The following is a 21,650-nucleotide window of genomic DNA, read 5'->3' on the forward strand; positions in this document are numbered from 1 at the left end:
AAGGAGAGGCTGCCCACGCCGTGCCCATTACGGTTTATTGTTTCTGGAACAGTGGCCGCACTGCTGGGGGGCGGCCTGTGCAGCTGGAGATCTCAGCACCTCGGCGAGGATGGGGAGGGAGGGACTCGGGCGGCGGGGTGGACCCTGTGGCCGGCAGGTGGCCGGGAGATGAGCGGCGGCAGCGCGGTAGCCACCGGAAGCAGCAGCTGGAGGCGTTGTGGGGCCGCCCTCACCGCACCAGGTGGAAGGTGAGCCAGTACATGAGCAGGGGCTGCGCCGCCGCCACGGCCATGGTCAGGTACATGCGCAGCTGGTTCCGCGCCCCACGCACCGGGATGCCCTCGGCCGCCGCCTCGGCCAGGATCTTCAGCCGCAGCGTCCGGATCTGGGCGGGGGAGGGGTTCACTCTTGAGCCCGCACTCCTTCCAGACTCCAGTTTCCCCACCCCTCCATAGGGCAGCTGGGCTCAAGTCTCTGCTCTTGAGGAACCTTGGTTTCTCCCAAATCTCCTAACACACGTGGAGGACCTGCTCCTCCTCCCAGGCCTTGGGAGAAAATGTGAGGGTTCCAAACTCAAACGCTAGGCGAGGCCTCTTAAGTGAGTGAGGTGAGGAACTTCACTGTGAATACTCCACCTGAGGGGATGGCCAGGCTTGGCCCTTTGGCCGCCACCAGCTTGTGTTGACCCTTGACAATTTTTCAACACAAGCCAGAAATGCCTTCTTTTTCTTCTTAACTTTTTTCCCCCTCCCCTCCCCCCCCCCAGAATTTTAAATAATGACATCTAAGTCGAAGTTTATCTGAGCAGATCTGGCCCACCAGCCACTAGTTTTTGCCCTCTGCTCCTCACACTGAATCCTCCCAGTACCCTGACGTGCAATTATCATTATCCCCATTTTACAGAAGGGCAAGCAGGTTTAAAGAGAGGAAGCGATCTGCCCAGGATGGAGCGAAGCCTGGGTTCAAACCCAGGCCTGGTGGATCCCAGTGCTCTTAACCAGCACCTCCACTCCAGCTGGATGAACTCTCAGAGAAGCTACTTTGAGGATACTTAACTCTTTTCATCCTAAAGGAAATTCTGGTAGGAAGCCCATCATGCAAGGCGAGTGGAGTGAGGGTGAGAGCCCACTCTAGCAGCCTGGCTGGCGCCTCCTCTTCCTTCAGGACCCCGCTTGGACACCCCCTCTTCCAGGAAGCTCTCCAGACCCTCAGGCTAGGGCAGCCACTCCAGGGCTCCTCAGTTCACCAGTGTGGGGCCTCTGGTCTAAACTCCCCACCTGACATCCCCTGCTTGGATGCCTCCAGGGACCCCCAACTCTGCCCAGGAGGCCTGTGCCCTGAGTCCCATCCTTCCCTGAGCCCCAGCTCACCATGAACACAAAGATGGACACACAGCACCAGCCCAGCACCAGGTAGTAGCCAATCTTTCCAAAGAGCAGGCCCATGAGGACCCCACCAATCATCCTGTGGGGGAAAGGGGAAGGCTGGTCTGAGGAAGAAGCCCCAGAGCTGGGGGCTGGCGGTGGGAAGGTGGAGAGGGTACTCACCCAACATATTTGTAGCCCAAGAAGGCCACCAGGTCGATAGTGGTGAGGTCTGTGTTGACAGTGACAAGGTAGAGGCTGAGCAGGATGGCCAGCACCTCCAGTGTCAGCCAGGCCAACGCCGAGCTCGCCTGCAGCCCCAGGAGGTCTGGAGAGAACCTGTCAGCACCCAGTCTCTGTCATTCAGTTAGCTGGCTCAGACCCTCCCTAAGCATCCCCCTGGGGACAGCCTGTATGGGGGGGGGGGCGGGGCATGCTGAAGACCCGGCAGGGGCCAAGATGGATCTGGGCCCTGTCCTGGAAATCCCATCCCCAGTGACAGCCCAGAAAGGTCAGGGCTGGGATGGGGGAAGCACAGGGCAGGGGAGATGTGTGACACCGTTGGGAGGTGGGTATCAGACACTTGAGCTAAGGCTTGAAGGAGTAAGGAGCTGATTGGGGAAGAAGGACCTTAGTCTCTGCCATATCCCCAGTGCCTCAACAATTAACTGACTCTAATGACAACTGTTTTCCATGCCACAAAGGAAATGAACAGGGGTCTATGAGTGAGAGGTGGGGGCCTGACGCAGGCTGGAGGGTGGAAAGGCTTCCCTGAGGAAGTAACAGCGCAGTGGAGACATCATGAGTGAATAGGTGCTCAGCAGGTGATGTAGGGGAGGAACACACTCCCCAGCAAAGGGAACTGATGTGCAAAGGCCCTGGGAAGGCAACCCAGGTCCTCTGAAGAAACAGAAAGAGGACCAGAGTAGCACAGCAGAGTGAGGGAGAGGGGCAGGCAGTGCCAGGCTAAGGAGCTGGGGCTTGGTCTGGGGACAGGGGAGCTAGGGACAGCTTCTGAGCAGGGGGGGACATGGCCAGGCTCACCTCTCAGCCAAGACCTTCCTGCTGGAGTGGGGGTGCAGGGGGTGTGTGGGGGCCGGGCAGCTGGTTAGGAGAGGCCAGGGGAAGGATGGATTTAGTGTCACCCAGCACAGGGTGTGGTGATGGGCTGCACACGGGTGGGAAAGAGGAAAGGGACAAGGGTGACCCTGAGGGTGACCGTGCGGGCTCTGTCTTGGGCTAACTGGGAACATGGTGGGGCTCTTCTGAGACAGGGGAACCAAGAGACCTTCCTGACTGCCCCTCAGCTCCCCCAAACCCCACACCACTCTGCCTACTCCAGGCCTCTCTTACCTATCCTGGGTCCCCAGCGCCAGGCCAGCCACCAAGACGTAGGTGATGAAAGCCATGGCTGTGAGAGGGAGACACACAGACACTAGTCAGAAGAAGAAGGACCATCCAGGGCCTCCGGGCACCTAAACCTCTGCCCGAGACAGGCCCACCCAGAGGGAGGAGGGCACCGGGCTGTGGTGGGTAGGGTGAAACCTGGAATGTAGAGGTCAGGAGCGTTGACATCAAAGCGCGGGGCCACTGGTGTGTCCTGCTGGTACTGCACCTCCCAGTCCTGTAGGGAGGGCGGAGGGGGCAGGCAGGACCAGAGCTGGGCTCCTGGCCCGCCTACAGGCCCTCTCTCGGCCTATCTTCCTGCCTCTCACGCCTGCCCCAGCCTGACCCACCCCTGTCTACAGGCTGCCACCCCGCTCAGATGCTCACCTGGTGCAGGTAGGGGAAGAAGAGCAGACCCAGCTTTTTGCCCACATACATGGTGTCCACAGCGAAGTAATACTTGAGCTTGGTGACGGGGATGAAGCGGTCGATCTGGGGAGGCAGAGCGCCAACCTGAAGCCCTGGCCCCAAGGCCCCTACCTGCCCCCACACCCACCAGCCCGGCCCACTCACGTTCTTATCTACCAGCTCCTTGCCCTGCGCGGCTAGGCTGCTCCCGTAGGCCATGGCCATGTTGGAAACAGGATCACCCAGGAAGGCCGACTGGGGCGAGGCAGAGGCTGTAGGGTAGCCCAGGCCGCCAGGCGCCCGCTGGGCCCCATAGCCTCGGCTCTGGGCCGAACTCGTGTCATCAAAAAGCTGGTGGGGGTCAGCCATGCCTGGCTGGGACACAGGTACCCTCCGCTTCGAGGCTGCAGGGGGAGAAGGGTGGGGAGCCTCATTCATTTTGCAGGAGCTCTCCCTCCCACTTCTGCCGCAGTGGGGCACCGTCAGATGGGTTGTCTAGTCAGGTTTGGGCGGCCTCTGCCTGCCTGCCATCCATCCATCCATCCAAATAACAATGAGGAGGAGGAGGACGACGATGACAGCTACTATGTACTGGGGTTGACTGTGCACAGCACCCTGTGCTAAGCCTCTTACAAACAAGGTCTCTAGACAGACCTTCTCCGTGCACGTTCTCTCTTACTCATCCAGCTCCAGCCACACCGGCCCCAGTACTCAGTGAACACACCAGGCACATTCCCACCTCAGGGCCTCTTCACTGGCGGTTCCTCTGCCTGAACGCTCTTGCCCCAGACATCCTCAGGGCTCCCTCCTCTCCTCGAGGTCTTGGCTCCGTGGGGCCTTCCCCAGCCATCCTGTCTACAACTGCATCTCCCTTGGTGCCATCCCCTCATCCCTCTTCCCCACTTCATTTATATCCACAGAACTCAGCAACAGCTGACATACTAGCTGTTTATGTTATTCACTGTCTGTCTCCCCCACTCAAATTTGAGCCCCCGCCAAGGTGAGGAGCTTTGTCTTGTTTGTGACTGAAGCCCCAGCCCCTAGAACAGGTGCTTGATAAAAACCTGATGTAAAAATAAAAATAAATAAATAAAAATAAATAAATTTTTAAAAAGGGCTTCCCTGGTGGTGCAGTGGTTGGGGGTCTGCCTGCCAATGCAGGGGACACGGGTTTGAGCCCTGGTCCGGGAGGATCCCACATGCCGCGGAGCGGCTAGGCCTGTGCGCCATAACTACTGACCAGTGCTCTGGAGCCTGCGAGCCACAACTATTGAGTCTGCGAGCCTGGAGCCCGTGCTCTGCAACAAGAGAAACCACTGCTCCCCGCAACTGGAGAGGGCCTGCGTGCAGCAATGAAGACCCAACGCAGCCAAAAGTAAATAAAAATAAATTTAAAAACCTGATGAATGAATAAATGGCCATGCCCATTTTACAGATGTGGAAACCGAGGCTCAGACAGGCTAAATGACTTGTGCAAAGGGCCAAAATGAGGGAGTGACAGAGCAGGATTCCAGCCCAGGTCACCCTGTTAAATATTGTAATAATTAAACCCCAGCTGAGCACTTAAACCACACACCAGGCCATGTTCTAAACACTGTGGATTAACTCATTTAATCCTCACAACAATCCATTTTGTGTTGGTGAGACTATCATCCCATTTTACAGATGGGAACCGTGAGCCCCAAAGAGGCTCAGGCCCTTGCCCAGAGTCATACAGATGGTGTGAAGCAGAGCCGGGTTTCAAGTTTTCAAAAGATCCCTCCATTTCTTGTGGGGAACAGACTGGGAAGGTGGGGACAAGATGAGGGGAGAGGAGGGGAGGGGAGGGGGGAGGAAGCTGCTGAGGTGGTCCAGGTGGGAGAACAGGATGGGGTGGGCAGGGGTGGGGTGGGGAGGGGAGGGGCTGCTTCTGGCAAATTTTGGAGGTAGGAGAGGCAGGATTGCTGGAGGTGTGCTTGGCTGCGGTAGGGTAAGGAAGATGAAGGAATTCATGCTGTCTTCCCAGATTCTGGTCTGAGTGATCAAGTGGATGGGAGTGCTGTCTACTGAGATGGGGAATACGGAGAGAGCAGATTTGAACCCAGTACTCAGGCTCCAGTACCCTGACCAATAAGCCATGCCACCGCAGCAAACGTTTACTGAGCTCCTCCTCTGTGCCAGGCGCCACAGTGGGAACAGGGTGGTAGGATTACAACGGGATGTGGAAGAGGAATCACATAATCCATGTCATGACTTTCTCTGCACCTCACTTTTCTCCTCTGCAGGATGGTGTCGATACTCCAGGGCAAAGTGACATAAACTCCTCACCCCCTGGCCTGGCCCATAAAAAAGTGGTCAATCCCGTCACCTATTATCAATAACTAGCCCCTCGACTCTTCCTCTTCATTATTTGTAGCCTGAAAACAGACCCAGGTAGTCCTCTATCCCAGAGCAAGCAGCACTGGCCCCGGCCCACTTGTCCCCAAGCACCACTTCTCTTTTCCCTCTCCCACTTCTGGCCAAAGGGCTGGCTTCCTGAAAGCTTTAGTGTAAGCACTTCCTCCCTCTTTGTTGCCCCTTCAGCCCTTGGCATTTGGGGTTCTGCTCTCACCGGTCCCCTAAATGCCTCTGCATTACCAGGCCAAGGCCGTTATTCCACTCTCCTCAGACTCAAGCTCCTCGGCAGCACTGAGGCCCTTGCTCCAACTGCCAACCTCCAACTCTCTGCTCTCCTGGCTTCTGAGACACTGTACTACCTCTTTCTCTTTCCTGTCGGAGCCCCACAAACATCGACTGAGCACCTCTGTGGGTTAGGCTGTGCTGCGGGTGAGGTGGATACAGCAGTGAACCAAAAGGGAAAAACTCATGGAGCTGATGTTCTGATCGGTCCTTCTCAATCAGTGATTTCTCTCCAGCTCCCTGAATTGTGTGCCCCAATTTTCCACCACCCTTACCCTTGTCTTCTGTCTCTCACCTAGGGCAATCTCCGGGAGTGTGAGTGCCACCCACCCTGTGCCCTGGGCTGTCTCTAGCCACCACTTCCTGCCAAGGCCCCAGGGCCTCTACCTCTGACATCAGTTCTCACCCACCTGGTCTCAATGTTACCCTCCCTTCTCAGACTCTGTCATCTTGCACCTGACTTAAATGTCCTCCTATCAGCTTCCCCTGTTCATTCTTAGCCCCAACAACCTCCTTTCCAGTCAACAGCCAGAATGATCTTTTTAAATGTAAAAGAGAATATTTCATGCCCTCTGCCTAAGATCGGTGCCCACTGCGCTGAGAATAAAATCCAAATGCCTAGGAGGCCCTGCATGACCCAGCCCTGGTTTGCTACCTCTCCTGGGACTCACTCCACCAGTCACAGGGCCTCCTCCTCTCGGGCCCTGACCCTGCCAAGCTCCTTGCCCCCTCAGGCTTTTGAACATACAGTGCTATCACCTTGGAACACCTTCCCACAATTAACACCTGACAATACAGCACTCAGGCCTCAGCTCAAAAGATTCCTTCTCAGAGAGACCTTCCTCACTCCTCAATGTAAAGCACTAGCCCCACACTGTTCTTTCTCATAACATCCAGTGGTTCTTTTTTCTCTTCCAAGTACTTGTCACAATTTCTGAATCTATATTCATTTGTCTACTTGCTTACTCAGCACAGGCCTCCCACGCTTTTCCCTCGCACCATAAATCCCCTTCCCCGGGCTAATTCCTCATCATTCGATGTTACGTCTTCCAGGAAGCTTCACTGACAAGCCTGGGCTGGGTCATGTTTCCTAATCTGGGCTAACACAACACCTCCATCCCTGCCATAACCACTCTGATTGTGCTTCCCCCATCCCAGTCCTGACCCCTCTGCCTGCTCTTCTCTTATCACAGCTCCATCACGCTAGACTGTCGCTGTCTTCTGCTCTGTACTGGTAAGCTCCATGAAGACAGGAACCAGGACTGATGGGCACGGCTGTATCCCCAGCATCGCCCACCACAGGGCCAGTCAGGCATCTTACAAAGGCTGAGGGAGGAATGCATGCATCATGTCTTAAGGCCTCCTCAACCCCTAGTCAGTTTCTGGCTTATTCCCTTTACAGTCCTAATCACTCCCGAAATTATCCTGCTGCCTAGTTTGCTTCCAAGTTTAGTGTCTGTCTTCCCACTAAACTCTGAGCTGTAAGTTGCCAAGTTGCTGGTTACTACTGGGTACCCAAATTGCAGCACAGGGCCTGGCACAAGGGAGCTGAAGTAAGATATGCTGAATGAATAAATGAGACGCACTCACACTCCCGGAGATGAAGAGGAACTTAGAGATACAAATTCACAGACATGGGAAAAGGGGATTAACAGCACAATAAACACAGGTTCAAATCTTAAATGAGGGGTAAACACGGCCCTCTGCGATCACGCAGGGCTATGAACGCCGTCCTAAGGTGCGTGGGCAACAGCCCAAGGCCACAGAAGGGTGGGGAGAGGACAGACGGCTAACTGCAAATGAATGAAAGTCGCGTTGTTCTGCACATCACACAATATCCTGCCCAAACTTGTTTTCTTCTAAAGGAATTTCCTAAAGAAGAATAGAGTCCAACACGCCCCCTACCCGGACCTGGCATCCCTGCGCCGTGCACACCTCGTAAATCCAGATCCCTGACCTCGTGACCTCCGACCTGCGGCGACCTCGCCAACCGCCGAGGCGGCCCCGCCATGCCCCGCCCTCCTAGCTCCTCGGTCGGCCACGTACGCCACTTACGCTGCCGGGGCGTCCCCGCCGCCGCCAAGCCTGCCGGGTGCATTCTCCGCTGCCGCCGCCGCCACCGCAGCCCCAGCCACGGTTCGAAATGTGCCCGCCCGGCTCCCGTAGCCACGCCTCACCGGCCACACGACAGCCAATGGGCGTCACGATCGCGCAGACGCCACGCCTCCTCACAGAGGCCCAGACAAGCTGGCGGGTAAGAGGCGAAGACTGGAGGCCGGTGACGTTAGGCGAGAGTCAGGCCTGCAGGGCAAGGAGGGCGGAGCCCGGAACAATCGAAGGAGTAGGCGGTGTCGTGCATGATGGAAAATGTAGGTGTCGAGCGAAGAGGGCGATGGGAAATGGAGTTCTCTATAGACAAACGCTCAATTTGGCTCTTGAGAACACTGGGGAGCGAGAGAAGGGTATGGAGCAGGAGAGGAGAGACCCGTTAGTGTTCCCCAGGGGCTAAGCAGAGTTGTGCGGGCTCTAGCGCTTATACAGTTTTGGCAGACTTTAGGTATTAAAGTGATTATTTAGAGGGAGAAAAGGATATCCAACAAGTTAGGTGGGAAGAACCAGGTGTCTTTCCTCAAGACGTATTGTTAAAAAACAAAATTAGGGACTTCCTTGGCGGTCCAGTGGTTAAGACTCCGCGCTTCCACTGCAGGGGGCGTGGGTTCCATCCCTGGTTGGGGAACTAAGATCCCACATGCCAGCTTGATGCGGCCAAAACCAAAAAAAAAAACCCCACAAACAAAACAAACCAAAAAACCCCAAACTAAACCGAGTAAAATTTCTTAAATTAATTTTTTATTGGAGTATAGTTGCTTTACTAAACCGAGTAAATTTGAAGACCTATGGGATTTATTCAAAAATTTATGGGGGCTTCCCTGGTGGCGCGGTGTTTGGGAGTCCGCCTGCCGATGCAGGGTACACAGGTTCGTGCCCCGGTCCGGGAGGATCTCGCGTGCCGCGGAGCGGCTGGGCCCGTGGGCCGTGGCCGCTGAGCCTGCGCGTCCGGAGCCTGTGCTCCGCAACGGGAGAGGCCACAGCGGTGAGAGGCCCACGTACCGCAAAAAAAAAAAAAAAAAAAAAGAATCGGGCGACATCCCATCTAGTAAATAGAACGGAGCTTGAAGGAGTTGTACAAAATGGAGGTTTTTTTATAGAAGGAGGCAAGGAAGTTATTCGCAAAAGAAAGAATTATTTCAGGCCAGGTCACCTTCTTTTGGTGGGAGGGTGAGAGTCTATCTTATAGAATACCTCTTCTTCCTTTGCGGGGGTAGGGGTGGGGGCGTGGGGAGTGTAGAAATGGTGAGGTCCCACATGACAGATTACCTCGCTGGTGCTGACCAGGAAATTCCAGACTGGCCGATTAAGATTACCTTCCTGGGGAAGGACAAAATTGCAGTTAGGTCAGATGTTAAAATCTAGGTTTGGTATCATGGGCTTTAGCACAAGTGACGCCATTTGGGGTCTGTGGTTTTCTCTTTAACAACATCTTTAGACATTTTCCCAAAAAGTCATAAAAATGTTCCTGTGTTGCAACCTGGTTTCCCTGGTTTGCCAAAAAACATTATAACCCCCAGCAAGTGAGCACACACGGGCACACCTGCAAGTGAGGGGCCCCGAACATTAAGCTACCTTAGTCTCTCCTGTCTCTGCCCTCCGTCTCCCCCTTTATCTAACCTGTCTCCCCCCCCCTCAGCCTCCCCTTTTCTGTCCCTCAGTCTGCTCCAGTTATCTCAGGCAAAGATAATGGTAGAAATGACTTCTGGGGAGTGATAGCCCTCCGGAAGGATGTCAGCAAGTGACCGTGTCACTGTGGCTTTCCCTTTCCTCTTCTGAGACACTGTCTTTTCTGGGGACCTTGAAGACTGTTCTAGTCTCTCAGTTATGACTCCTGGCTGCACAGTCCTCTAGGCTTCACCATCCAAGCCCCTGTCACTCTGCCTGTGCTTCCCTTATCACAGCCCTGACCCTCTGGGCTGTCACTCGGTTGAAGTGCGGGGAGCCCCCCCGCGAGGGCAGGGCCCAGGGACTGTCTTGGTCACTGCGTGTCCCCAGCATCACCCAGCAAAGCGCCAGGCACAAATTGAGGGCTGAGCAAAGATTTGGTGAATAGCTAAGGATCCCCACTCTGTGAGGGCACAGGTGACACCTGGCCCTGTGGTGTCCCCTTTGTGAGTTAGACAGGGGTTCCCTCCAGGTGGACGCAGCCCCACTCCAGAACACACGACCTGGCGCGTGGAGCGAGGGCTGGATTTCAGTTTGTCCCCTTGTCCCCTCAGCCACGCGCCCCGGTGCGGCGCACAAACTTCGCAGCCTTGAGCAATGGCCCTAAGGAGTCGGGGAGCGACTCCTCGGTCCGCGAGCCGAAAACAGACTTAGGATTCTCTCTGGCGTAGGAAGCCGCGGCTCCGGGGAGGAAGCAAAGGAAGGAAGGGGGAGGAAAGGAAGAATACCCCCAACCCAAGCATCCCGCCGGTCTCCTGGGTCCGGGAGCGCTGGTCTCCTCCCTCTCGGTCTCCACACCTGGCTGTGGGGTGTGCCTCAGTTTCCTCCACCCCGCCCCTCCCCTTTTTTCTCTTCTTCCTCTTTGGGGCGCCGGTGGCCGCGCGTCAAGCACTCCCGGAACTGAAGCTGGGCGCCTGGCGGTCGGGAGGCAGGGGCCACGTCAGCGGGGCGGCCGGGAGCTTGGCGGGCCGGCCGGCTGCGCCATGCGGCGGGGAGCGCTCCTGGCGGGCGCCCTGGCGGCGTACATCGCTTACCTGGTGCTGGGCGCGCTGCTGGTGGCGCGGCTGGAGCGGCCGCACGAAGACCGCCTCCGAGCTGAGCTGCAGACTCTGCGCCAGCAGCTGCTGCAGCGCAGCCCTTGTGTGGCTGCCCCCGCCCTAGACGCCTTCGTGGAGCGGATGCTGGCGGCAGGACGGCTGGGGCGCGCAGCACTCGCCAACGCCTCGGGGTCCGCCAACGCCTCGGACCCCGCCTGGGACTTCGCCTCGGCGCTCTTCTTCGCCAGCACGCTGGTCACCACCGTGGGTACGTGGTCGCCCTCCCGAGCCCCCGACCCGGGACCCCCCGGAGCCCCCGCCTCCCTAGGGACCCAGGAGCCGCCACGAAATACCCTGATCCCGGCGGATAATTCCCGATCTACTCTGAGCCCAGGATCCCCTCAAAACCCCCCAACGAGGACCTGGGACCCACACTCATGGGCTTCTCCACCTTGGGGAGCCTCCATCCATGCCTTTCCTCCCAGTAGGAAATCCACCAGTTCCCTCGGGGACCAGAGCCACCCTCAGAGTACCTTCCGGCGAGCATCTGGGACCTCATTCCTCTGCCTTAACTCCCTTGGAGACCCGGGTCTGTCCAGTCCCCTCTGGGCCTAGAACTACCCTCAGAGACCTCCTGCGAGAACCCCGGACCCTCTGCCTGAGACCCTCGCCCCATCTGGACTGGGACCTCAGCCATGCTGAGCCAGCTGTCTCTGGCTCAGACCGCCATCCCCTCCAACACTGTCTCCTGGTTCTCCAGATACGTCCTTCTGGGTTGCCCCTTAGGAAGACTTACCCCAATCTCCTCCTGACCCTGGTGCCCCAGTGAGGACCCTGAATCTCCAGACCCTCTCCCGGTGCTATCCCTAAAGACCTTACTGCCAGTAGACATCCCTCAGCCAGAACCTGGGGCCCCTATCCCAGACTTCTAGCCCTCTGGACCTAGACCACTCCCCAGCAAGGGGCCCTGCCCTCCTCCTGACCAAGGACCACCCCCACCCTCATACTCCTCTGCAGGTAGCCCTGACTCCAGACACAGGGCCCCTCTTCACGTACCCCACTCCGTCTTAACATCTTTGTATTGAGGAGCCCTCAGTGCAGGGCTTTCCTCCCAATAGGGACACCCCTGTACCCTCTGAACGTGGGACTTCCAATTCAGCAGCCCCAGCTGTGGAAGTGCGTGAGAAAACTAGAGCACCTTCAGGAAGGGCCGCTGACTTTCCAACCAGAAGCTCCCTAGCCAGGACTCCCACCCCTCCAGTCCCAAAACGGCACCAGCAAAAACCCCTACTGTTTTCCAAGCCAGGGACTCCCCATGGGGACCCCTTTGTTTATTTATGTTGGCCCCCGCATGGATCTTTGTTCCCTGAACACAAACCCATGCCCCCTGCAGTGGAAGTGCGGAGTCCTAACCACTGGACCACCAGGAAATTCTTTGCAGACCTCTTTGAACCCGAGAACCCCTAGCTGAGACTCTCACCACTCTCTGGACCCTGACACCCCTCGTAAGAACCCCAGAACCACCTGAGACCCCAGCGCCCTCCACACACGCTGTCCCTGAGAGCAGAATCGCCCCCCTCCCCAGGATGCCAGTCCAGGGAGCCGGCTCTCTGCACCTGCTACCCCTCCCCCGAGACCCCCTGCCCAACCTGAATTTCCCATGAAAGGGAACCTCCTGGGGACCTGGGACCCCTTCAGTCTCCTCCAGACCCACAGCTGGGACCTTTCTCTCCACCCCAACCCTGTTGTAGTCTGCTCTGGACCTGAAGTTCTCCCTCCATCAAGGACACTCCAGGCTCTCTGTACCCCAGACCCCCCACCACCACTGTCCACTCAAGACCATTACCACTTTCCACCCTTGACACTCTCAGCCAGAACCTGAGACACACACACCCCTCCCATCCTCCCCGTAGCGTTGTCTACCCCCATCATGTCCCCTCAGGCATCCTTGGGCTCAGAAGCCCCTTCTGCCTGAGGATTCCCCTTCCAATCCAGAGAACACCCACACTGGTGCCTGTCCCCCTTCTTCCTCTGGACCCAGGACCCCAGCCCCAAACCAGGATTCTTTTCAAACCAGGACACTGGCCTCTGATTTCAGATTACTGACTGGACCCCACAGATCCCCTTCTCTGGACCCCTACAGCCTCAGGTGGGACTGACGCCCCCTCCCAGCCCTACCCAGGAAATCTCTCACCTCAGGGCCCCTCAGACCTGGAAAATCCCTTTGTTGTCAGGCTCTGCTGGTCCTCCCACAGCCCCTCCCCAGCCCCCAAACTTCCTCTTTGCCTCTTTGCTAGGATTTGGATAGGGGAGGTGGCTGGGGCCTGGCTAGCCCAGACTACTAACTCCCCTTCACTGCCGGCAATAGCAAGCAGCCTTTGCCTTTTGTGCCCTGTCATCATTGTGTGGATCAGCAAACCAAGGCCCGGGGCAGCAGGGCTGGATGCTTCTCACAGACTTCCCAGTTGCTGGCTGGGCCTGCACGACCTGCTCCCCGGCTTCACTCTCCCTCTGTCTCCTCCCAGATCCTGGCTTCGGAGAAGTTGTCCCAGGCAAGACAGGTGAAGAAGCCAAACTCAAGGCAGGCACCGTCTGGGTGATCTCTGATTCTCAGTGTCCTCCCTCATCTGTAAAATGGGGATAACAACACTCCCTGCTTCACAGTAATAGCAATACCTGGTAGAGGACTTAACCACATATGGACTTTGACTCACTCAGTACAATAAGCCTTGTGAGGCAGGTACCATTAGCGGTTCTATTTTTCAACAGTAGAAACTGAGGCCCAGAGAGGTTGGACAATTCGCCCAAGGCCACACAGGTAGGAAGTATAGCGTGCGGTTTTGAACTGAGGCTGTCAGGCCTCAGAGTCCCATGCTGTTAACCGACACACCACACTACCTCTTAGGCTTGCATGAATGAAGGAGGGTGATGTATGTATATTTAAAAAAAATTATTCTGACATTCGTTAAAAATGGTAGGTTATTGCAACAGGGGAGAGAGACTGAACTCAATTCCGAATATAGCAAAGACAACTGGAGAGATTTAGAGCTGAGAGCAAAGTGAAGGGGTCAGTGGATGGAAAATTACCAAGAGGAGCATGGAAGGTAGGGGGATTCTTGCTAAACTGGCTCAATAGGATTCTTGCTAAATACCGGCCAAGGGCTTCGATATCAGTGGTGGATGGTGAGGAATCTGATCAGGTATCAAGAGTGGGGGGATTCTCCCTAAACCAACTGAGGATTCCTGCTAAAACTGGGCTTAGTCAAGAAGAGGGCTCAGGACTTCCCTGGTGGCCCAGTGGTTTAGACTCTGCGCTTCCAATGCAGGGACGCAGGTTCGATCCCTGGTCAGGGAACTAAGATCCCACATGCCACGCGGCACAGCCAAAAAAAAAGGAAGAGGGCTCAGAGGAGCTGACTAAAATTTGGTCAAGGTGGGAGTCTGTGCCCGTGTGAAGTGCCGGTAATAATAACTGAGACTGACAGAGCCTCAGTTATTATTATTGTTGCTGGTGAAGCCGGGAGCGCTGAATGTATCTGGAGAAATGGAAGACCATTCGTCATTCAGAGGGACCTCTCCCACAGCGTCCCTGGTCTTGTCATAGGCCCTAGTCTTCTGAGGAAGACCTGGGGCCTGGAGCTGGTCCAGGCAGCCTTGCTGTGATTGAGGCCAGGGCTGGAGGAGTCGACTCACCTGCAACTGGGAATAGGGGGAGGGAGCGAGCATTACAGTCATGCTAACACTTTCTATGCCCGTGCTAGGTGCTACACCCTGTCCCAACCTGCATTTGAGGAAGGCATTGTTTATGAGGCCATTTTGCAGTACTCTGAGGAAACTGAGGCTCAGAGAGGAGAAGTCACTTGGCCAAGGTGATGCAGGGACCAAATAACAAAGCACCGATTTGGACTTGGCTCTCTTGGAGGTAGCAAGTTGAGGCTCACAACCCCCATTCTATTCTAACTCTATGATTTTTCTGTTTATGAGGATTTCGTGTCATCTGCAAACCTGTCATTTCAGCTAGGCTGCTGGAGTTTCTCTATCAAAAGCCTTGTATTAATGAAGCTTGGAGCCATAAGTGATAAACCTCAAATAACAGCTGCTTAAATAAGATGGAAGTTTATTTCTTGCTCACATTCAAGGGAGTCAGTCCAAGACCAGGATGGTGCTGCATGGTCAGAGACCTTCGTGTTCCTTCATAACTCCTGGGCACGGTTTCCATTCCCAAGCTCATCTCATGGTCCCAGATGGCTGCTCACCTCCAGCCTTCATATCGGTGTTCCAGGCAGCAGGAGGAGGGAGGAAAGAAGGAAGATAGGCATCTCCCTTTCTCTAAGGACACTTCCTGGAAGTTGCTTGCTTCTTTCATATATACCTCATTGGCCATAAATTATTCCAGAGCCACACCTAGCTGCACTGGAGGAGGGAATGTCTTTATCCCAGGTGGCCACCTGTCCAGCAAGAACTAGAGGATCCTTTATTTTTCCCTAGTTTTTTTTTTTTTTTTGCGACAAAATACACATAACATAAAATTTTCTATCTTAACCATTTTTAACTGTACAGTTCAGTGGTATTACGTACATTCATATTGTGCAACTATCACCACCATCCATCTCCAGAACTCTTCTTATCACACAAAACTGAATCTATACCCTTATGTACTAACTCCCCATTTGCCCCTCTCCTCAGCTACTGGCAGCCATCGTTCTACCTTCTTTTTCTTTTTTCTTTTTTGTCTGTGTTGGGTCTTTGTTGCTGCGCGCGGGTTTTCTCTAGTTGTGGCAAGCGGGGGCTACTCTTTATTGTGGTGCGCGGGCTTCTCATTGCTGTGGCTTCTCTTGTTGCAGAGCATGGGCTCTAGGCGCGCGGGCTTCAGTAGCTGTGGCACGCGGGCTCAGTAGTTGTGGCTCGCGGGCTCTGAAGCACAGGTTCAGTAGTTGTGGCACACGGGCTTAGTTGCTCCGCGGCACGTGGGCTCTTCCCAGACCAGGGCTCGAACCCGTGTCCCCTGCATTGGCAGGCGGATTCCTAACCACTGCACCACCAGGGAAGTCCCCGTTCTACTTTCTGCCTCTATGATTTTGACTACACTAGGTACCACATATAAATGGAATCACAGAGGATTTGTCTTTTTGTGACTGACTTATTTCTCTTAGCATAATATCCTTAAGCTTCATCCATGTTGCAGCATGTGTCAGAATTTCCTTCCTTTAAAAGCCTGAATAATATTCCATTGTTTGTATTTACATTTCGTTGATCCGTTCATCCATCTATGGACACTAGGGTTGTTTCCACCTTTTGGCTATTGTGAAGAATGCTGCTATGAACATGGGTGTACAGGTATCTCTTCAAGCCTCTGCTTTCAATTCCTCTGAGTATATAAAAGCCAGGGGATCCTTTTGTATGGAAGAAGGGCTCAGGGGAAAGCCTGCTTATATGTGCAATGCTTCCACACTTTCTTACGGGTCACAGGGCTGGATCTGCAGTCTTTTGGGCAAGACATTTTACTGTCAACATAAACCAGGTCCCTTACCACTCCAGTCATATCTCTGACCCTTTGGTTTGCTTTATTTGGGAAATCAAAAGAGATTTTCAATTACACACTGCCAAAGTGATCCAGTTTCACCCACACCTGAATTCCTCTTTATCGTGTTTCTGTTTGCAGAACTCACAGCCACCCTGGCCTTCCTGTGTTCCCACGGTCTCCGGGAGCACAGTGGGGCTTGTCACACCCATTTCAGAGTAGAGGAAACTGAGGCTTTGAGCCAGGGTAAAGCCTGCACCCTTTATTCATTATTTTGACTATCGATCAAGTGCCCACTCTATGCCAGATACCAGGGCTACAGTAGTGAACAAAACAGACAGAAGCCCCTGCCCTCCTGGAGCTGGCACCCTGTGGGGAGCCAGACAGTAACCACATAAATAAACCATACGGTATGCTAGAAGGTGTTCAGTGCTATGAAAGCAAACTAAAAAGAAGAGTTGGGTAGGAGGGTGTAACAATTTAAAGTGGTGAGGGTGTCACTGAGAAGGTGACATTTGAGCAGACCTGAAGGAGGGGAGTAAGGGAGCCATGTGGATACCTGGGGGAAGAGTGTTCCACCAGGAAAGAACAGCCAGTGCAAAGGCCCTGAGGTGGGAGCGTGCTGCCCTCGATTGTGTGGTGCCCCGTGGGTCACCATAAGGACTTTGTCCTTTTACCTGAGTGAGATGGAGCCATGGGGGGATTCTGAGCAGGGCGGGGACATGACCTGACTCACGTGTTCACAGGGTCCCTCTGGCTGCGTGAGGGGGGAAGGGAGACCAGACAGGAGGCTGCTGGGTAGACAGGACCAGGATGGAGCCGTGGGGTGGAGTGGGGCGAGTCGGTGGGTTTTGGATCTGTCTGAAGGTTGAGACAACAGACAGAAACTGGGTGTGAGTGACAAGAGAGTCGAGGATGACACCAGGCTCTTGGCCTGAACAGCAGGAAGGGTGGAGGTGCCACCGCTGGAGATGAGAGATTCTAGGAGAGGTGGGTTCGAGAGTGAAATTAGTCCTTGGTTTAGAGTGGCCACAGGCCCCGGAGTGGATGCCGAGTGGGCAGAAGGATTTCCCCCTCACTCCCACAGGCTACGGGTACACGACGCCGCTGACCGACGGGGGCAAGGCCTTCTCCATCGCCTTTGCGCTCCTGGGCGTGCCGGCCACCATGCTGCTGCTGACCGCCTCGGCCCAGCGCCTGTCCCTGCTGCTCTCCCACGTGCCCCTGTCCTGGCTGAGCCGGCGCTGGGGCTGCCACCCCCCGCAGGCGGCCCGCTGGCACCTGGCGGTCCTGCTGGGGGTCGTGGTGACCATCTGCTTCCTGGTGCCGGCCGCAGTCTTTGCCCACCTTGAGGAGGCCTGGAGCTTCCTGGACGCCTTCTACTTCTGCTTCATCTCTCTGTCCACCATTGGCCTGGGTGACTATGTACCTGGAGAGGCCCCCGGCCAGCCTTACCGGGCCCTCTACAAGGTGCTGGTCACAGGTGAGTGGGGTGGCTGGCTGGGGACCGAGGGCCGGGTCTGAGGGGGACCTGGCCCCAGCCCAGGGGGGAGTTGAAAGTCACTGCCCAATCTTTGGGGGTCCTGTAGCCCCACGGCCATGACCTGGAGGTCTGAGTCCACCCATCGCCCCTCTGCCGTCTCTGCAGTCTACCTCTTCCTGGGCCTGGTCGCCATGGTGCTCGTGCTGCAGACTTTCCGCCGTGTGTCTGACCTTCATGGCCTCACAGAGCTCATCCTGCTGCCCAATCCATGCCCTACCAGCTTCGACGAGGATGGGGACGATCGGGTGGACATTCTGGGCCGCCAGCCAGAGCCACACCAGCAATTCGCCGCCGGCTTGCACCCTGACTACGCCTCCATCCCCAGGTAGCTGGGGCAGGCGCCGCGAGGCTGCGGACCTGGCCTGCGGCTGAGGGGCCCAAGGGACTGGACTGACAGACTAGCACGTCCACAAGCACATGCAAGTGTTCCTGAGGCCCTGCCTCCGCTATCCGTCTGTCCTTTGTCTTACCTGCCTGAGCACCACCTGGATCCAGGAACCAGCATTGCCTAAGTTTCCCCTGCCCCTCCTCTCACCTCCCTGCACGCTCTGTGCTTCCCTGGCTTTCGTACCGTCTCTGTCTTTCCCTCTCACCATCTCTTTGTTTCTCATTCTTTTACACCATCTGCCACTCACCACCTGCTGATTCTCCCAGGCTCTGGACTCAGACCTCATTTCAGGTGCTAGATCAGTCACTCCACTTTGGCCAAGTGACCAGCCCTCTCAGAGCCTTGATCTCCTCATCTGTCAAGTGGAAAGAGTATATTCACTCATTCAAAACTCCCTCCTCTGTGCCAACCCATGCTGGGCAGTGCTAGGGACATAGTAGTGTTCCACATGGTCTGGGCCCTGCTCTCATGGGGCTTGCCATCCTGTAAGGTAGACAGACCTGTCCCCACACAGTGACAGTCCATAACAGGCAGGACTTCAGTGGGGGGGTGAAGGTGGCGGTGGGCAGAGTGGTCAGGGCTAGGGTGGAGGGAGCACAGGGAATGTACCCAATCCAGCCTGGAAGGTCAGGGAGGGCTTCCTGGAGGAAGGGGCAACTGAACTCAGACCTGAAATCTGAGGAGTAGTCCGGGGAAGAAGGTGTACCTGACTCATTTTCCTCAAGTGTATCCAGGGAGCAAGACACATTCGGAGACTCCTGGGGTAGGCTTGTGTGATAGAATCTTCTTCAGCAGCCTGGCAGGCAGGAAGCTAAGGCACTGCTCTTCGTGAGACACCATTGTAACAGCTGTTCCCGTTTACCAAGGACTAATTACATTAGGTGCACTGGGCTCTGAAGCCAGCCTGCTTGGGCTCAAATCCCAACTCAGTCCTGCCTGTGTCCTTGGGTGGTCACTTTGCCTCTGTGACTCTTGGTTTCCTCATCAGTAAAATGGCAATAACAAAAGATGATTTCACAGAGCCTGCCATGTTATTCCGTGATGCTTTCTTTGGCCAGGCCCTGTTCTGGGTACTTTACATATGAGGTAGATAATGATAATATTATCAGTGGACATGGGCATATCGTAAGCATCCTTAAAGGACCATCTTGGGAACTTGGCTTCTTTCTTGAGGGCACTAGAGAGCCATGGAAGGGTTTTGAGCAGGAGAGGGCCATGGTTAGGTTTGGGTTTTAGCTGCTGTGTGCAGGGGGACACTGAGGCTGGGTGCCCAGGGGAGGCTGGGGCAGGAGACAGTGGGACTGGGTAGGGCCAAGGGAAGAGGAGGAGGGGGCGAGTCGAGGGATGCTCAGAAGGCCAAGTGGACAGGCCATAAGCCTTACAGACTTGGGAGGGATAAGGCCAGAGAAAGGTCCAAGGTTGGTCAGCGGCCCCTGAGGTGGGAGCCTGGGAGAAAGAACAGATTTGAAGGGAGATGCTGAGGCTTGTTTGGAACATGGTGGCTGTGAAGGGCTAATGGGACACACAGGGGAAGGCATCAGGTTACAGGACCCTCAGGGCACGGGCTCAGTGGGTGGTTGAGGCTGGAGACAGACAAGGAAACCAAGGCCATGAAGGTGGGTTTGACAGCTCTGGGTGGGAATGAAGAGAGAAGACCAGCCTTGAGAAATCAGCCTTAGGGTATTTATATATTTATATCAGTAAGGAAAGATTTGGGTTGCAAGTAACCAAATCCTGACTGGCACTGGCTGAAATGATGAGATGGTTGTATATTGTACATCACCAGAGTTGGGGAGAGCTCCTGGCATGATACAATCCACAGCTCCAAGAGAGTCTTGCGGTCCCAGGTTCCCTCTTTCTCTGCTCTGTTACCCTCAGCTGAAGGCTTGGCTTCCGCATGGGCTCTCCTCATGGCCCCAGAGTGGCTGCCACAGATCCAGGCATCACAATCAGACATGTTAATTTTGAGTACAGGAAGTTGGCGGGGTGTGGTGGTGGCAGCATCTCTTCCCATGGTACCTTTTTGGAAACAAGGAAACCTTTTCCCAGTGTCTCCCAGCAGCCTTCCTCTTCCATCTCATTGGCCAAAATTGGCTCACATGCACATCCTGACCCAATCATTGGCCAGAGTGAAGGCATCACCATGATTAGCTTGGATTCCTCAGGATTCCCCCTGCCGCCCAGGTCTGAGGCTGGGGCTGAGGTTTTAGTTTGCAGGCTGGTGAATACTTGAACAAAATTGGGCTTCTATTAGAAAGGCAGAAAGTTGGGAGAATGGGCAGACGTCAATAAACTAATCAGCCAAGGCAGTGATGTACAATTATGCAGGTTGAGACCTACATAAGGGATGCCTGGCTGGTAGGGTGGAAACAAATAAGGGCTGAAGTTCATGGCTGAATATGCCCAAAGAGGACTTCTTTTTCTAATTAACATAACAGCCCCATATGGTGAGCAGTGACCCTTCAACCAATGCCCTCCTACCTGAGAGAAGAGCTGACAAAGGAGACAGAAAAGGAGTTCTAGAGAGGAGTAGGAAAACCAGGAGGGTGGGGAGTATTGTAAGAGATGAGAGAATTTTAAGGAGGGAGAAGGCAACATTGTCAAATGATGCTAAGAAGTCACACAAAACTGTTTTAATAACAGTGATAGAAAACACTTATATAGGATTTACTATGTGCCAGGCATTGTTCCAAGCCCCTGATACACAAGAATTTATTTAACCCTCTCAGCAACTCTGTGAGTCAGGTACATTCTCCATGTTGCAGATGAGGAAAGGAGGCCCAGAGAGGTTAAATAACTTATCCAAGGTCACACAGGATATGCAAAACTGAGATTTGGACAAGGTTTTTGTTGGTCACCTTGTCCCACGGAGGCTCAGAAACACCCACTGTCTAGCTCTTTCTCAGTCTCCCAGCCTTCCTGGCTCCTCAGCACGGTCGTTGACCCTGCTGCTAAAGTCACTAGCTGGGTGGAAGGCAGTTGCTTGGGGGAGGTGCCTGTGTGATCTGGTTTCTGCTCCTCACCGCTTCTCCTTCCAAATTCCCCCGGAAAAAGAAATCAGGCCCTGCTCAGTTCAAGATATTAAAAAAAAAAAAAAAAAAAAAGCACATGCTTAAAAATGGAAAAAGTAGAAAAGACTGTACAGTGAAAAGTAAGTCTTCCTCCTGTACTTGGGCTGTGTTGACAGATTTCTCAGGTCTCCTAGGCATGTACCAGCAATATACATGTGTGTGTATATGTGTGTTATTAACTTTTTTCTTTCACTCTACATAAGTGGTACCTAGTACAGTGAGGTGGTTACGATCACAGACTCTGGTGGCAAAGTCCCTGGGTATAAATCTGAACTCTGTCACTTCTAGGCTCTGTGGTTTTGGGCAAGTGATTTCACCTTCCTGTGCCTGAGTTTGCCAATCTGTGAAATGGTATGATAACAGCACCTACCTCATGGACTTGTTGGAGAATTAAGCAATTTAATACTGTAAAGCTCTTAGAACAGTGTCTGGTGCTCAGTAAAATGTCAGCTAATGGTTATTCTCATTTCTGCACCTTTTTCATATTATATGTTTCA

General features: G+C 54.6%; 2 protein-coding genes across 8 annotated transcripts; one reads left to right on the forward strand and one right to left on the reverse strand.

Moving 5' to 3' along the window:
• Positions 1–16: 16 nt before the first annotated feature.
• YIF1B (Yip1 interacting factor homolog B, membrane trafficking protein) lies at positions 17–10,744 on the reverse strand. 6 transcript variants are annotated; one of them, XM_029203693.1, is made up of 10 exons: positions 10,628–10,731; positions 9,195–9,245; positions 7,872–8,260; positions 3,324–3,562; positions 3,138–3,242; positions 2,910–2,988; positions 2,718–2,775; positions 1,548–1,703; positions 1,371–1,464; positions 17–385 (listed from the first exon to the last, which is right to left on the reverse strand). In XM_029203693.1, the coding sequence occupies exons 3-10, from the start codon at positions 7,912–7,914 to the stop codon at positions 230–232; spliced, it is 930 nt and encodes a 309-aa protein (XP_029059526.1). In that variant the 5' UTR covers positions 7,915–8,260; positions 9,195–9,245; positions 10,628–10,731; the 3' UTR covers positions 17–229. The 6 variants fall into 6 exon arrangements, with proteins under 6 accessions (XP_029059526.1, XP_029059518.1, XP_029059533.1 ...); XM_029203685.1 differs by having other exon boundaries at positions 18–385; positions 7,863–8,260; XM_029203700.1 differs by lacking the exon at positions 7,872–8,260 and having other exon boundaries at positions 18–385; positions 10,628–10,735.
• KCNK6 (potassium two pore domain channel subfamily K member 6) lies at positions 9,639–21,186 on the forward strand. Of its 2 annotated transcripts, XM_029203731.1 has the most exons (4): positions 13,048–13,191; positions 16,293–16,397; positions 17,239–17,634; positions 17,800–21,186. In XM_029203731.1, the coding sequence occupies exons 1-4, from the start codon at positions 13,074–13,076 to the stop codon at positions 18,021–18,023; spliced, it is 843 nt and encodes a 280-aa protein (XP_029059564.1). In that variant the 5' UTR covers positions 13,048–13,073; the 3' UTR covers positions 18,024–21,186. The 2 variants fall into 2 exon arrangements, with proteins under 2 accessions (XP_029059555.1, XP_029059564.1); XM_029203722.1 differs by lacking the exons at positions 13,048–13,191; positions 16,293–16,397 and adding an exon at positions 9,639–10,898.
• The last annotated feature ends 464 nt before the right edge of the window (positions 21,187–21,650 follow it).

Source organism: Monodon monoceros, unplaced genomic scaffold, assembly GCF_005190385.1.
Source record: "Monodon monoceros isolate NGI ecotype Baffin Bay Population unplaced genomic scaffold, NGI_Narwhal_1 Super_Scaffold_10, whole genome shotgun sequence".
Lineage (NCBI taxonomy): Eukaryota > Metazoa > Chordata > Mammalia > Artiodactyla > Monodontidae > Monodon > Monodon monoceros.